Source organism: Danio aesculapii, chromosome 13 (assembly GCF_903798145.1).
Source record: "Danio aesculapii chromosome 13, fDanAes4.1, whole genome shotgun sequence".
NCBI lineage: Eukaryota > Metazoa > Chordata > Actinopteri > Cypriniformes > Danionidae > Danio > Danio aesculapii.
The window spans coordinates 53,364,729-53,380,912 of record NC_079447.1 but is presented as its reverse complement, the minus strand read 5'-3'; the positions used below and the strand labels follow the sequence as shown (position 1 = coordinate 53,380,912).

Here is a 16,184-nt window from a genome sequence, read left to right as displayed (position 1 = left end):
TCCGGTTTCCCCTACAGTCCAAACACATGCGCTATAGGGGAATTGGGTTTGCCCGTAGTGTGTGTGTGTGTGAATGAGTGTGTATGGATGTTTCCCAGTGATGGGTTGCAGCTGGAAGGGCTTGTGTAAAACATTTGCTGGATAAGTTGGCGGTTCATTACGCTGTGGTGACCACTGATGACCACACTGGGTGCCACTCCTGTCAGCTAAGAACAGGAAACTGAGGCTACAATTCACACAGGCTCACCAAAACTGGACAATAGAAGATTGGAGAAACGTTGCCTGGTCTGACGAGTCTCCATTTCTGCTGCCACATTCGGATGCTCGGCTCACAATTTGGCCTCAACAACATGAAAGCATGGATCCATCCTGCCTTGTATCAGCGGTTCAGGCTGGTGGTGGTGGTGTAATGGTGTGGGGGAGATTTTCTTTGGGTCCATTAGTACCAATTGAGCATGGTGTCAACACCACAGCCTACCTGAGTATTGTTGCTGACCATGTCCATCCCTTTATGAGCACAGTGTCTCCATCTTCTGATGGCTACTTCCAGCAGGATAACGCACCATGTCATAAAGCACCAATCATCTCAGACTGGTTTCTTGAACATGACAATGAGTTCACTGTACTCAAACGGCCTCCACAGTCCCCAGTTCTCAATCCAATAGAGCACCTTTGGGATGTGGTGGAACGGGAGATTGGCATCATGGATGTGCAGCCGACAAATCTGCAGCAACTGCGTTATGCTATCATGTCAATATGGAGCAAAATCTCTGAGGAATATTTCCAGTAGCTTGTTGAATCTATGACATGAAGGATTAAGGCAGTTCTGAAGGCAAGAGGGGTCCAACCCGGTACTAGTAAGTGTACCTAATAAAGTGGCCGGTGAGTATATCATAACGTGCACATCGTACAGTAGGTGACAGTGTAGCCCACCGAAACAAAAGATGCGTGCGCCATGACGTCATATGCCAATGCTATCAGTGAGCGTGCGCGCTCCCCTACGCTCGCTCACTGGAGAAAATGGCGAATTTGAGCACGAAGCGGCTCTGCACGAACGAGAGGTTTACAGTTCGCCAGGACTCGGATTGCTGGAGGTCTAAACTCATTCGCAGTGTCGGTAAGAGCAGCGCACTCCACACACAACACCTGCTCGCTGATTTCACTGTTTCTTCACGTTAGTTCGTTGAAATCTGGGCACTAATTCCTGCAGCTAACTTGCTAATAAGGCTAGCCGTCAGGATCGGACCAAACCACCTTCAATATTTGATCTTTAGCAATCAAGAAATCTCTGCAGATCATAAACACGATCATCTGTTGTAAATCTGCTCTATGTTTCGTCAAGGTTTAGTAATTAATCTTCAGTTCTGTGGACTGGCCGGCTGTGCGCGCTCACGCTCGACCGAAAGTTGTTATTGTTTTTAAAGCGCGCTCTTGTTTAGTCGGCCGGCATTCAGGAGATGATGATGATGATAATGAATAATTGTGAAAGTAGATCAAAGAAAGTGAGAATTGTCGCTCATTGCCCCTCGTGATGTCACCGGTCTGGAATGACGTCAGTCCGGATTGAGCTGTCAATGTGAAGATGAGAGGGAAGGTTGTTTTCTATCATAGTAATCCTGTCTGACGCTTTAATTAGAAATATTTTTAAGTTTTTGATTATTTAAACTGCTTGTGATGAGCAAAAATGAGAAGAGATACGTAGGGCAGGGTTTATTTCTGTTTATTTATAGTGTATTTGAGCAGAACTATTGTTGAGTACTTGAATGAATCCTCTCTGTTGTGATTTTACAGTAGCTATTGTATCACAGCTGTAGTATTTAATCTACTATGGTAACACAACAACTATAGTAAAATAAACAAATTATCCAATACAGTACTTTGATACCACTATAGTGTATATAATACTACAATACACCCACAGTTTAGTTACTGTAATACAAACTACAGTATATTACAGTGTTTAGTACAGTTTTTTGGTTCACTGTTGTGATTACGAGAGCAATTTGTTAACATAAAATGTTTTATGAGTATAAGCAACTACAGTGAAGAAACTCAATGAACGTGGTGAATGCGGTGGCTTTTGGAGCCATGAGACTATAATAATAATAATAATAGGGAATAATAATACTGAAGCACTGTGATGACAGACTGACGGAGGGCTGAGGCCTTTTACAATCAACACAATAACATTTTACATCTGACACAATGGAGAGCTGCAGACCAACATTAATGCAAAGTCCATTAATAAAAATCAGTGGGTTGAAACTGTCCTGGATGACAGAGGACGGGCTGTGTCTAAACATGATGACAGAATAAAGCAGAGAGAGTCTGTAGTGCTGCTAGTGTCAGTTTCTGAAAACTCACGAGGAGGAAGTCAAGTTTCAACTATAGTGGTTTTGAAGTTGAAAGGGAAATGTCATACTGGATAGCGTAGACTAAATGCGGAGGTTGCACTGCCTATAGGGGTGCAATAATTTAGACTTCTCACAATTTAATTCGATTTTAGGTCAGTTTATGATATGATCAGTAAAAAACCACTGTCAAATAAAAACTCTACGTGCAAAATACAATGAGAAATGCACACGCACAATACAAAATGAATACAATATAGCAGGGATAACACTGCTTTTCAGGATTTTCATGCATCTAACAGCAGTTTTCAGCTACTTAAACTGAAAAATATGATCAAATAACACTGCATATACTATTCACTGTATAATTAAAATAAAGGTTAACCATTACTGAGCTGTTTTCAGTCAAGAGCAGAGTGATTTCTTTATATTTTCTTGTTTGATTTAATATTAAAACACAGACACCAGGAATGAGATGTTTTTACAGTACAATGCGGCACAATGAGAAACTTACAACAGGCACACAATTTCCCCAATGCTAATTTTCCAAGTCATAACTAATAGAGTGCTCATCAAGTTGAACAGATGGACATTATTATTGATCATAACTGAGTCTTACCGTTCTGAGCCAGGCTTATTTGTGCACTGTAACTGGTCATTTACTCTCTGAGAGCCTTGTTTCAGTGCATTGACACACATTCTAACATGCACTGAGCCAATTCAGAGAGTAATTCAAGCAATGGGGAAATGCAAAATACATATTTTTTAATTTTTATGCAACACTAAAAACCACAATATCCATATGTGTATTGAACCGCGGAGATCATACTGAGTGCTTCAATATTATACTGCCTACAGTGTATGATGCAGGGTTTGTGGCTGTCACTGACACTGCTGATTAGAAAGCACATACTGATAAAAGAAGAATATAAAAAAGACTGTGGAAGAACATACACAAAATAAATCAACTAATGAAAACAAGACTCAAGTGCCCTTGCTGCATCATTTAAACGGTACTCACACTGGAGCTGATGGGACTCCACTGATGTTTTATAAGATACTATTGTATAGCCCTTTGATTAATCCATGATTGTAATGTATATTATCAACTCTTACTTAAACTTTATCATTTGCAATTTCAAGTATTCAGGTGCACGCAATTGTACTGTTTGTAACTTTAATAAAGATGTATTGTATTGGATTTAGGACTGTAAGAAATAATTTAATAATCGATTAGTTTGGCTATTATTATTATTATTAATTTAATCTGATTAAATGTTTTTTTTTTCCTATTTGATGTTTTGCTTCTATAAAAAGATAAATCACAGTGAGGAACTAAATGTGAACGCTTCTCTCTCTCTCTCTCTCTCTCTCTCTCTCTCTCTCTCTCTCTCTCTCTCTCTCTCTCTCTGAACAGGTCTTGACAGAATCTCAGATTTGCTTCTTAGGACACAAATTCTGGAAGATATCAGGCTTTTGAACGGTATGTTTTACAGTCCATTAGTTCAAATGAACTCTACAGAAAGAAGCATGTTTGCTTTAATTGAAAGCTCATATTGCTTCAGTATTTACATCTTTATTTGCTCTGCACGTCATCCATGAGTTCAGTGTGTTGTGATCATTCAGAAGACCCTCATTCATGTATTGTCCCACTGTTCATCAGACATGTTACTGAACTGCACTTCTAGACGGAGGATTTAAAAAAGCAATCGCATGCAAGTTAGTTGATGCAGATGGATACTGTTTGTTAGCATTGTGTGAAGAATAGGAGGAGATCTGCGGATTTCTTTCCCTGTGTTGTGGATAGGCATGAGCCGGTATAAGATTCTGACGGTATGATAACCTTGGATAAAAATATCACAGTTTTGCGTATTGTGATTACTGCTCCAAAATACATTATTTTTTAATGTCTGGGTAAAAAACAAAAACTTCTTTCTCTTTTTAACTCAATATATTTTATTTTGAGAAACATTTAGAATATTTTGGACCAGTAAACATGTCAGGCTGAATGAATTATTGACTTCTGCTGCTCAAAAACAGATGTTTTTCACAATTTAAAACGGCGTCTTTGGATATCTTTTCTGCTGGAAATACTGTTGTCTTAAAAGACTTAAAAAAACTTAAATAATCTTACTCATACCTTAGAAACGGTATAGCAGGACATTTTGATGGTTTTCAAACCTTGACTTTTCCAAACCGTGGTATACCTTGACTGTGGTAACCATTATCATCCCATGTCTAGTTGTGGATTGTTTATTGTGGTCATTTTTGCAGTATTCAGAGGTTTCAGTGATGGGGAAGAATATCATTGACTTGGATGAACAAATCAAAATGAGTGCTTTATACTTCTTCATGAGCCTTTCTGGTGTTGCTGCGTTGTGTTTTATCAGATTTTATAGCGTTATGATTACGTCTAGCAATTTCACAGTTCTTAAATACAAAATGTTGACGTCTCAAACATGGCAGACCTGCAGTCAAAAGGTGTTTACTGTATTAAGGTTATAATTCTAGCTGTTATCATTGTGAGTGCAGACAAAGATTCTCATTCAAAGCTATTGAAATGTCAGCCTCAGTGTCTCTGGTGAAGTACAGTGTGCTGCCTAGCAACTGTTTCCATGCGCACTCCTGCATTCAGTGCTCTTTTGTCTTTGTTTTTCACCATGGAGACGTTTAAACTCTGTCACTGATCACTGATCAAATGCAACCGTTTAAAATGCGCTGTTTAGTCCAAAAGGCTGACTGCAGAAACTCTGTGTTTATATGGTGTTTGTTACGGATTGAACTAAATATTCAAATAATTATCATTTAATTTTAATGAATGCATAGTTAGTTACTCTGTAGGCTAGCTTTAAATCAATATTAATAAAGTGTGTTTGCTAGTACCCATTGTTAGTCTTAAAGTGAACAATTAATCTGTTAAACTGTTTGTTTTGGTCATCTTTAATCAAAATCTCCCCGTCTGGTTCAGCTCTGGAATGGCAGTCTTTCTTAGATGTCAGTTTGACAGAATGGGCCTCATTTGCTTAGCCACACCCCTCCAACTGTGAGCGAAAGATTGAGAGGAGGAGTTCAATAATAAACCACACCCCCTTACTCGATCTCAATTTAAAAGTTGCATCCTTTAAAGGTCCCTCGAAGTGCTTTGAAATGTGTATTTTGTTTATTATTTTATCTATTTGACGTAATCTCAACTGAAACCTGAAGAGAGGGGGCGGGGTATAAAATAGCCCCTCCTCTTTTTAGTAAGCCAATAGTGTTGTTTTCTCACCGCTCTGCCAGTGAGAGTGGTTGAGCTTAAGCTCATCAAATAAACAGCCAATGAAAAGAAGGGGCGGGGCACATCAGACACTAGAGAAGCATTTGATTGGTCAGAAGATTTGATCAGAAACTATGAGGAGACGGCAAAATAATCGTTGATTGATTTAGGTGGAAATGACACTGCAGACTTTGGATGTTTTATATCTTCTAAATGTGAATTGTCACTGTTTTGGAGCACACTAGATTATAGATATCCCGAAGACCAACATCTAAATAACTTTATTTTAGTTTCATAGCATTTTTAAAGGAGTCTGTTGAAGTCCACACTGGCTGAACCAAGCGTTTTAAAATGAGACTGTCAAGTCTACGTAGGACAGATCTTGTTACCTAGCAAGCCTAACAACATGCCATTAATGAGCGATAATATTGTATGAAACCGATTTTAAAGCTCTTTATAATATTAATTATTCTAAATGCAACACCGTTAATGAGAAACGCTGCTTTTGGTGAACCCGTAATCTGCGCAAGTTTATCCACTAAGAGAATGTTTGTGTTTTAGTAATCTTTAATCAGAGTTTGAGCATCTGACATGAACGTCTGGGTCATGTGGACTTTAACGCTAAAATGACAGTCTGACTTTCAGGTGGTGTTACTTGAGGATCTGAATAAAAATAATTACTAGTGGTGTAACAATACAGTCAAGTCACAGTTTTATATCACAATACTGAACTCATAATGCAATACAATCGGGATATTTTGCGCTAGTGATTTATAGAGATGTAACGATGAAACGAGCTGGTTGCCAAGCAGTTCAAATATGTGCGATTTAAATCAATTGAGACGCCAAATAAAGTGTTGATCGTCCAGAAGTGCTTTGTTTACTTCAGTAACCATGGAAACGAGAAAATCGCCCCTGTTGACAGTGTAAATCTGCGGCTCGAGGTTTCTTCATATATTTATGACAGTAGTTTTACATGTAAATAAAGTCAGCTTATTCTGCTTCAGATTGAGAGATTTATACAAGTATAGCTGGGTTTGCATACTAGCGTGAAAAGAATCTTTGCTAAAAAAGAAAAAAGAATCCCAAAATATAATTAGATGTGTTCCCATCAAGTTGTTAGAGTGGCTGACTGCAGTATTGGTAACCTAGCAACCAACAGTAAACAAACATAATGGAGTCACGTAGATGTAATATTTGCTTTGTCAGAGTTTATTCTCTCATTATTTGCATTAGAGGTGTAAACCTACACTGGTCTCACGGTTCGGTTACGATTATCATGCCTTTGATTCAATTCGATATCTCGGTGCATACCATACACTATGCTTTCCGTACACCCTTTTATATTTTACTTCACATTGCAGGAATTCTTGTATTAAAATGTATAAATATATTTATATACTATTTGTAATACAATTTTGTCCTTTAATACAGTCAGATTAGAGCTGCACGATTCTGGCTAAAATGAGATTCGTGATTCTTTTTGCTTAAAATAAAGATTCTGTAGATATAAAATAACATTATAACATCATTAGACCATTTTATTCACTGGTAAAATTCACATTATATAGGCTAGAGTAGTTATACTGACACTAAAAACATATCAAACGCTTGTCGCAATCATAACTCTAAAATGCCATATGTTCATTTAAATGATGTGCACGCTTTCGGTTTCATTTTCACTGCTAAGTGCTGTTCATACTTCACGTGCGGCTCTCAAACGATCACTCTGAACTTTATTACCTGTTACTCACAGCCTATGCAGGTTCTGTTCACTAAAGTAGACACGCCTGCGTCTATCATTAAGTAGGGCACGCGCCCGCCCTCTCTGTGGTAACAGCTCACGGTCAGCAGCTCACCTCACGTGTGATTTCCCGGCCGTGAATACAGCATTATATGAAGACAAAAGGACATTTTTAGGTGAATTATACCTTATAAATACAGTATGTGACTGTAAATACAGGATCATTTGGAGGTGTCTATGTTGCTGAGCAAGGTATGTGAAGTAATGAAAAGACTCATGCAGCCGCCTTTGCTTCTCTCCTCAACTTGAAAATATGATTGACAGAATCATAGAAATGCTGGATTAAGATAGTGATATAAAGCAATGCATTGTTACACCACTAGTAATTATGCTGATGTGCAGAAGCTTTGACTGATTTCATGCACAGAAAGGGAGCACTAGTACAGTATACAGTACAGTATCTCTCCCTTCCCTGCACACACGGTTCAATTCTGCCTCTTCTTTTGGATCCACAGATTGTAAGCCTCCAGGTGTCTCAAATTCATCATTTGATGAAAAATGTCTTTTCTGCTGCTTAAGACGAGAGAAAGTGAAGGTAGTTTTTATTTTGTTCATTTACATTTTGCCCCTTTTTTCCTGATATGTCAAGACACCTTGGCAGAACCGTGTTGATTTACCTTCTGTCTTTCTTGCACTAGCTATGCTATGGATGTTAATGTGTATGTTAATTTCATTTTCCATGCTTAATGAATACATTTCAGTACATGTTGCATGTGTGTATGTAGAAGACTTCTCCGCCATTATTGTCTTGTTTTCTCCTCGTCGACAGGAGCATATAACCGCACTCAACAAACAGATAGTGGAAAGTGGAGGGAAACCTTTACTTGGTAAAGATCCTTCTAATATCAGCAGGCTCGAGTGGCAGTCTGAGGAATTCCTCAAGGCAGTGTTACACAGAAATGGTGAGTATCGCTGGCATTTCAGTGATGACATAAGAAACCTTACATCAATGGAAAGCTTATTGATTCAGCTTTCAGATGAAGAAATAAACCTCAGTTTTAAATCCTAAACTGATTGAAAGGACTGAAATATTTATTCTAGTCAAAGAGAACATTCATTTTAATTAATCCATTGTGTAAATAGTATCATATGCATAAGTGTATATTTATATGCTTGTCTGTCTCTGCTGCTGTTTTTGACTGAATCTTGTGCCTGAATAATACCTAGGTTAGTAAATGCTCTATTCAGCCATCTTCATTTCTTTCTTTGTGTTTAATTAAAGAATTAATAAAAGTATTATGTCTCCGAACAATGTGTTGTCTAATAGTTTCATTTTGTGGCCAGCAGAGGTTTAATAATTGTGATAAATTGCATCAAGCAGGTTGTTATCTCAGAATAAACCCTTCAGTCTTACCCAACAGCTGCTGATAAACTTGAGTTTTATTCTGCAATAACAACCAGCTGGATGTATTTAATCCCTTCCTTATCACGGCTTGTTTTTATTCTGCTGAATCATTTGCATTCACTTTAACAAAAGTTTGTCCAATTGTACTGTTTATACAGAATACACACCTAGAATTCCCGATCCGCACATCCCTGTGGTGGCTTGTGGTGTCATGCAGCAGATGCTCAGCAAGTTAACTACATATTATACCTCAAGAAACAGCTGCTCTCAGGACTCCTTTCAAAACAATGGAAAAAAGGACCAAAGCCTTGTGAAAACCAGCCAAGTCACGTTGTCTGGTGCTGTCGGTGTAGCATCTGCTCAGAATAAGCTCATCATGGTGGACCAGGATGCCCCGCTGGACCTCTCTGTGAAAAAGATCAAAGTAGAGGACATCCAGCAAGGTAGAAAATAGAGTTATAAATAAATATATATATATATAAACTGCTACTAAAGAAATGGTATTTTAAATGATCTGTGTTGTTCCTATAGATGGAGTTCTTGACCTTTCAACTAAGAAGAATTTAAGCAAAGACCATTTGTGTTTAAAGAATTCTCATGTCCACGTCAGTCCAGATGCACATTTGGTCAAAAGGTAAAAGAAATCAGATTATGATAAGTTCATTAGTCTTATTTTCTCATTGTCATGTGCATGCGCATAAAATAAAGTTCCATTAGTTTATGAATTTACTAACATAACAAATAATGAATAATACACTTATTACAGCATGTGTTCATTCATGTTACCATTAATGAAAACACTTATTTATTATTAGTTCATCTTAACTCAGTGCATTACCTTATGTTTACAAGCACAACTTTGGATTTTAATAATGCATTAGTCAATGCTAATAAATGCTGTACAAGTATAGTTCATACTTAGTTTGTGTTAGTAAACACACTAACTTAAATTAACACATTGGGAAAATAACACTTGTTGGGAGTGTTGCTGGGGGTTATTACAAGATTTTTAAAAAGATTTTATGACTTAAAACACTTATATTGTAATCAATGTTAATAAAGTTTTCATATATGGGTCTTTGATAAAGGTTTAAAGGCAAATAGGCTAATTTTACAGCTCCCCTTGAGTTGTGAAGTTGAGTTTTACCATTGTTTAATTCATTCAGCTGATCTCCAGATCTGGCATGAACACGGTTAGCTTGGCTTAGCATCAATCATTGACTTGTCTTAGACGATTAGCATCTCGTTCAAAAATGACTTCATTATTTGTCAGACTTGGTACACCATGTAACTGCAGAAGAGTCAAACTTTAAATGAGAAAATTATTGAAACTCTTTGGTAATTTTTAAACAAGATGCTAATGGTCTATTCTAAAGTGTTCCTGCCAGACCTGGTGATTGGCTGCATGGATTCAACAATGGTAAAACTCAACAGTTTAACTCTAGGAGAGCTGTAAAATGACCCTATTTCCAAAAACACTGAGATCCAAGTGTAACCCATGGATTTTAGTATTACCCAGATATTCATCATAACTGTTTTTGCTCTGTCTTTCAGGGACTCCATCGATCTGAGTCTTGCCCAAGTGGGGGATCTACAGTCGGCCTCCACTTTGGAACAGTTCATGTCTAAGCTGTGTTTGCATCATCAGCATCAGATAGTTGACGCATTAGGGTTCTTACAAAGCGAAGTCAAGACTGTGTCCAACCATTTCCAAGCACCTATTTCAACCTTGTCTGAGAAGCAAGCAACAACCAGCTGCAGTACAGTGTCCTCTGAAAGCAGGTCTGAGGTTCAGCGGCCTGAAAGAACTTGCTCTGTGGATGCTGCTTTGAGCATTAAGACTCAATCTGTTGCTAGAAGTCAAATAACTACTTTAGAGGATTTAAACGCTGATGTTAGCAGTATTGCAACCTGTGAAAAAACAGTTGACATTTGTAAGCAAGAAGATTTCTCATCTTCATCATCTTGTGGAACAGTTGTTGAGTCGGGAAATGCAAGTTCTCCAGTGACAAAGACAACTACTGATCATCAGGAAATTAAAAAGTCTTTAGGTTCAAGCCTTCAACAAGTTAAACATGGGGATTCTGTAAAGAAATGTCTGTGCAGTGCTGAGCGGTGTACATGTACTGCGGCATCTGATCAAGAAGACCTGCTATCAAAACACACAGATACGTCTTCGGTTGCTCAAAATGAGGATGCAGTTGTAAACCCTTCAACAGTTCACAAAACATCTAATGTTGTTTTATCAGTTTCTCCAAGAACAGCCAGGAAAAGCAGAAAAGGATCATGCCTCAGGCCAAGGAATGGCTCTTTAAGCTGTATTATTAGTGATCCTGATAGCCACTGTGACTTGGTTTATATTAAAAAATCAATAATAGAATGTCAACCTCAATCTCGTAATAGACTTCATCCACGACTGAATGCCCGAAAGAGCACAAGAGGGCACAAGTACGTTGAGGAGTATTTAGAGCTAAAAACAGTCCGTACACTAGCACGTAAACCTATACATGGTTCCATTGGGAATTGTCCCGTGCTTTTGGCAGACTTGCAAACTTCAGTAACTCCGAGGCAGACTCTTTCTGGAAGCGTTCCTCTGGTAAATGCGCCTTTTACAGGGGACTGCATGAAAAACATTATTCAGAAGTTATCATCGGAGCAGATAGCGGAGGAGGAAATGCCAGGGGATGTGGTAAAAGTTACCGGTATAAGTCTGATGGTTGAAACCAGTCACACCGATAAAACTGAAACAAATAGTCAAATTTCCCATGAGCCTTCATGTAAGGAGAGTGAAGCAAGTATGCAGATAGATGTGAGTTTAGAAACTGTGAGTTGTACTCCAAATGCAGTAGAAGTTCCAGCAGAAAACATAGATGTGGAAGAAGCCAAAGAGTCCACAGAAACAACAGAACTGGCTGTAGAGACAGAACAGTGTGATCCCCCAGTTGTACCTATCGAAGAAGAACAGTGTGATCCCCCAGTTGTACCTATTGAAGAAGTACAGTGTGAACACCCAGTTGTACCTATTGAAGAAGTACAGTGTGAACACCCAGTTGTACCTATTGAGAAAGAGGTGGACTGTGGTACTGAGAGTAAGGCTAAGTGTGAAGATCAGTCTTTGGAGCCATCATTGAGCCCTGCATCCCATAACATGGACCCAGAGTCTTCTACTATTGAAATTAACGTTGAACAGAATAATGAGAGGGAATCTACGAGCCTGGAGACTGATACTGCAGATGTCCAAGAACCATCAGAGGCATCAGAAGTGAAGATAAACACTGAGGAGGACAAAAATGCTCAAGAGCAAACATTGGGGGATGTTGATACCAATCTCCAAATGCTACCGGAGAAGGAGGAAGAGGATTTATCAGGGTCTAAAATTGCAGAGGTTTCAACTCTTCAACCCCTTGCAAATTGTAAGGACACAGATTCTATTACTCCAAAAGTTTTAAATACAAAACATACAGTGTCTTCAGATAGATGTTTGCGCAGTAGAGTTTCAAAAGGAAGTGTTGACGTAGTGAAAGACTCTGTGAAGCATGGTGCGTCTGAACCTGTTGATCATGCCAATGATGCAAACACAAAGACTCAGTCTGCTGAAACTAGTGTTTGTACTGGGGAAGAGCATAATTCTGAGCCTGTAGAGATTCCTATAGAGAAACCTAACCATCAAGTTATAACTAATGCAGTCAAAACAACACCAAAAGCAAAAGGTGGGAAAGCCAAGCAACAAAGTCCAAAAGTTGAAATGAATGAGCTTCCGAGTGTTTTGCCTCCTGAAGTACTTCCGGAGACTATAAGCACTGCTTCCAATACTACAGAGAGTGAAAAACAACACAAAATGAAATGTCAAGCCTCTGAAAACTTGACACTTAGAAGTAAAAGTAGTCCTATTGAACTGCTGGTTAGTGGAGACTGCTCTCCCAACAAAAAGTCTCCACATAGCTCTGAAAATATGCTTTTGAGGAGCAGAAGTAACACTGAAAGGCTTGCTGGTAGTAAATCAAACAGTCTAACTGAAGGCCATTTAGAGACGCAAGGGCAGACGCCTTTAAGAGGAAACGGTTCTGCAAGTGATCAAGGGAGTATTGGTGATTTGTGTACACCTTCAGAGAGCGTAACCCGTATGCCTTTAAGAAGCAGGACTATTAGCGCTAATAAACAATCTGTTACCAGAGAATCTCCTGTTAAGGGTTCCATTAAAAGTGAACCTGTTAGTTCACCCTCCAGTAAGAGAACAGAGGCCACTGGGCACATGCCTTTAAGAAGCAGTGCCGGCGTAACAGCAGAACAACCCTGCAATGACAAATCTGCATTAGAGAGCCCTGGGCGTATGTCTTTAAGAAGAGGGAACACATCAAATACAGAAAAGCCTTGTGGCTCAACAACACCCCCTACTACAAATAAACGTCCTTCGAGGATACATAAGGTTTCGGCATCCTCAAGCGGGGATGCCGAAGAGATTCCATCCAGTTCAAAACTCGAAATACAAAATAAAAAGCATACAGAGTCCCAGATAAAAGGTTCTGATGAATCCTTCCATGTATCCAGTCTTCAAAGGTCTGAACCAATTGTTTGTAATCCATCCAGATTTTTGGAGGCCCTCAGAGGAGAAGAACACCAGCAATTAATTTCAAATTTAAACGCAAAGTTTGATAAGATGCAGAAAGGCTGGGTTCAGATAGACAAGGAGGGTCAGGGTGCAACCAAAAACAAAAACAAAGCAGACAGGCTTAAAGAAATCTGGAAAAGCAAGCGCAGAGTCCGAAAGTCAAGACCGTTAGAGCAGCAAAAGTTTTCCCCTGTGCAAATGCTCTTCATGAAGCCCTTTGACTTGACTAGTATCTGCCGCTGGTTCCTGCAGTCGACTGAAACTAAATCCCTGGTGATTGTGAAAAAGGTGAACACCAGACTTCCCTCTGAAACGCAATTGTGTTTCCACTCTTCGTCAGCAGGAGCGGGGTCTGCTAACGGGATATTCCCAAGCCTCCAAGCTGAACGATTAAAGAAACATCTGAAAAAGTTTGCTATTGCATCGCCGGTGAAGAGTAACCCCAAGAATCAAAGGTTAATCTCAAAAGCTCTAGGTCAGGGCATCTCAGTGATGAGTAAAGAAAAGCCTAAACCTACAACAGCCACTAGGATCTGTACGAAAGCGCAGAGTCTTGCTGGAGTTACACCAGTGCAGGTTCCCGAGAGCATCAGTGCGACCGCAGGCAGTGCGAAGAATCCAGCAAGTGCTAGAATACTTCGGAAGTACTCGAACATGCGTGAGAAACTTCAGGTTCAGCAAAACAAGAAATGCAAAGAGAAAGCATTAAAAAGTGCTAGTTTAAAAGCGACGATTATTCCAAAGAAAGACGACAAAGAGAAACTGCAGATGCAAAAAGGGCCAAAATCGGAGGTTGTTAAAAAGATCTCCTCTTTGAGCAAGACGGCAAAGGCAAACTCTGTCTTAAAAGAGCGGGTTTTAAAAAGTAAAGGTGGCTCCTCTACAAAGAGGTTGCAGGGACTCAAAAGAATAACAAAAGCCATTGGTGCTCACGCCTCCGCAAACAAATTGAGCAAAAAACTGATCAGAACTGATAGAGCACAACGAGTGAAAACGATTAAAGTTGACTCAAAGAAATCAGCGCTCCAGAAAATCCCTTCAGAACCACAGACTTTAGATGTGGACAATAAGTCTTCGGAGGACCAAGTGTTGACTAGGTCTCAAAGAAAGATGGAAGGTGCTCCTCCGCAGACGGCCTCTCCGAAATCCGCCATGAAGCGAGGCTTGGAGCCGCTGGTCACTCCAACAAAACGTACAAGGACCTCAAAACCATGAAATATGTACAGGATCCCTCTAGAAACTTAAGCTGCAGTGTTTTACAAGAGTGCTGATACTGGTCAAAATCGAAGGACAGATTTATATTTGAAGCTATTTTTTTAAGCTTGGCAGTGCATTTTTCAGAGTTTCGATTGTATTGTCAGATGAGAGAGATTTTGCTAGTTTGGTCAAAGAAGTTTTTCTTTTTCAGCATCACGTTTGTCCAAATATGCTTTAAGAAATTATTTGTTTGTCATTTTTCCCCACTGATCGGTCCATTACAGAAAAAAAAAAGTCAAACTGAATTAAGGTTTGGATTCCCATGCATGGGGCATTTTAAACATGGAACATGAAATTAACTGTAATTCACTTCTTAGTTTGAATGTTGTACAGCTTATTATTAGAAACACTTGTAAAATTGAACCAGATATTATTTAAGGAATAATCCACACTTTTACAACAGTAGTTTTAGCGAATTAAAGTGGCTTTGTACCCTGAATAATGTGCCTTTTTTCTTATCTGTATTTATAATGGAGGATGCCTCTAGAAATAAAGCCTCATTATTTTTGCACATAGATAAAGAGAGAGATTTGTCCCAAAATTCTTACGACTTTCTTTTTTTTAAATGAGTTTTCCTCCTCTGGAATTCCTAATTTAGTTTTTTCTTTTTAGAGCACTGAAGTTTAAATGTGTAGTTTCATCTGGTCTGTCCGTGTCATATTGATGATGATGATTTGTACATACAGTAGTTTCTATTGCTGGTTTCTTAAGTAGATTAACGAGTATGCATTATGGACTCACACTTCAAAAACAGCTGTATTTATGATGGAAGCTATGCAAGTGTACAGGTTTTATACTACATTTTTCTTCTCTAATTTATCTAGTTTGTGAATCATTTAGGTGGAATAAAAATGCATTGTTTTTTTCTGTTTAGAAACACTGACGTCAAATAAATCATCTTCAATGTGGTTTTTGCATGAGATCATTTACCTGCCTTGAGGACCTAACTCCGTTTATATGGTTTGGGGAAGTGAAAATGCTAAAAATGTGAATGAATTTAGTTTGAGCTTCATGTGTGTTGTCTCTTGTCGTTTCTTGATACTTTAAACATTTTATTTTTAGTTTTTCAAAGCTTAAGCAATCGTTGAAAGTAAATTATCTGTAGTTTTACATCAAGCTCTGCCTCTTAGTGTAATGGGTGGAGTTTGATGTCATCCATTTCCGCCTCTCTGATTTCATGAGTGGAGTTTGACTTAATCAAGCTCTGCCCCTAGCTGTAGTGGGTGGAGTTTCACATTACCCTGCTCCGCCTCTCTGAAGGATGGGTGGGGTTTGACCATCTAGCTTTGCCTCTTTTAATGTAATGGATAGAATCTGACCACATTTTTTTCCACTTCCTCTTTGAATCTGATGGGTGGAGTTTTGACATCCAGCCCTGCCTTTCTAGATGTAATGGATGGAGTTTGACGATACATAGATTTGCCTATCTGGGTGTAATGGGTGGAGTCTCAAATTATCCAGCTCTGCCTCTGAATTTATCAGGTGGAGTTTGACTTCATCCAGCTCCGCCTCTTTGAATGAATGGGTGGAGTTTAACTATCTAATTCCACAATTTTTAATAT

The 16,184-nt window shown here is 38.8% G+C and overlaps 1 protein-coding gene across 2 annotated transcripts; it reads left to right on the top strand.

Moving 5' to 3' along the window:
* The first annotated feature begins 1,021 nt into the window (after window positions 1-1,021).
* On the top strand, window positions 1,022-15,530 carry wu:fc17b08 (uncharacterized). 2 transcript variants are annotated; one of them, XM_056470661.1, is made up of 7 exons: window positions 1,022-1,117; window positions 3,769-3,834; window positions 7,867-7,946; window positions 8,181-8,313; window positions 8,915-9,199; window positions 9,288-9,390; window positions 10,311-15,530. In XM_056470661.1, the coding sequence occupies exons 5-7, from the start codon at window positions 8,968-8,970 to the stop codon at window positions 14,578-14,580; spliced, it is 4,605 nt and encodes a 1,534-aa protein (XP_056326636.1). In that variant the 5' UTR covers window positions 1,022-1,117; window positions 3,769-3,834; window positions 7,867-7,946; window positions 8,181-8,313; window positions 8,915-8,967; the 3' UTR covers window positions 14,581-15,530. The 2 variants fall into 2 exon arrangements, with proteins under 2 accessions (XP_056326636.1, XP_056326637.1); XM_056470662.1 differs by lacking the exon at window positions 7,867-7,946.
* The last annotated feature ends 654 nt before the right edge of the window (window positions 15,531-16,184 follow it).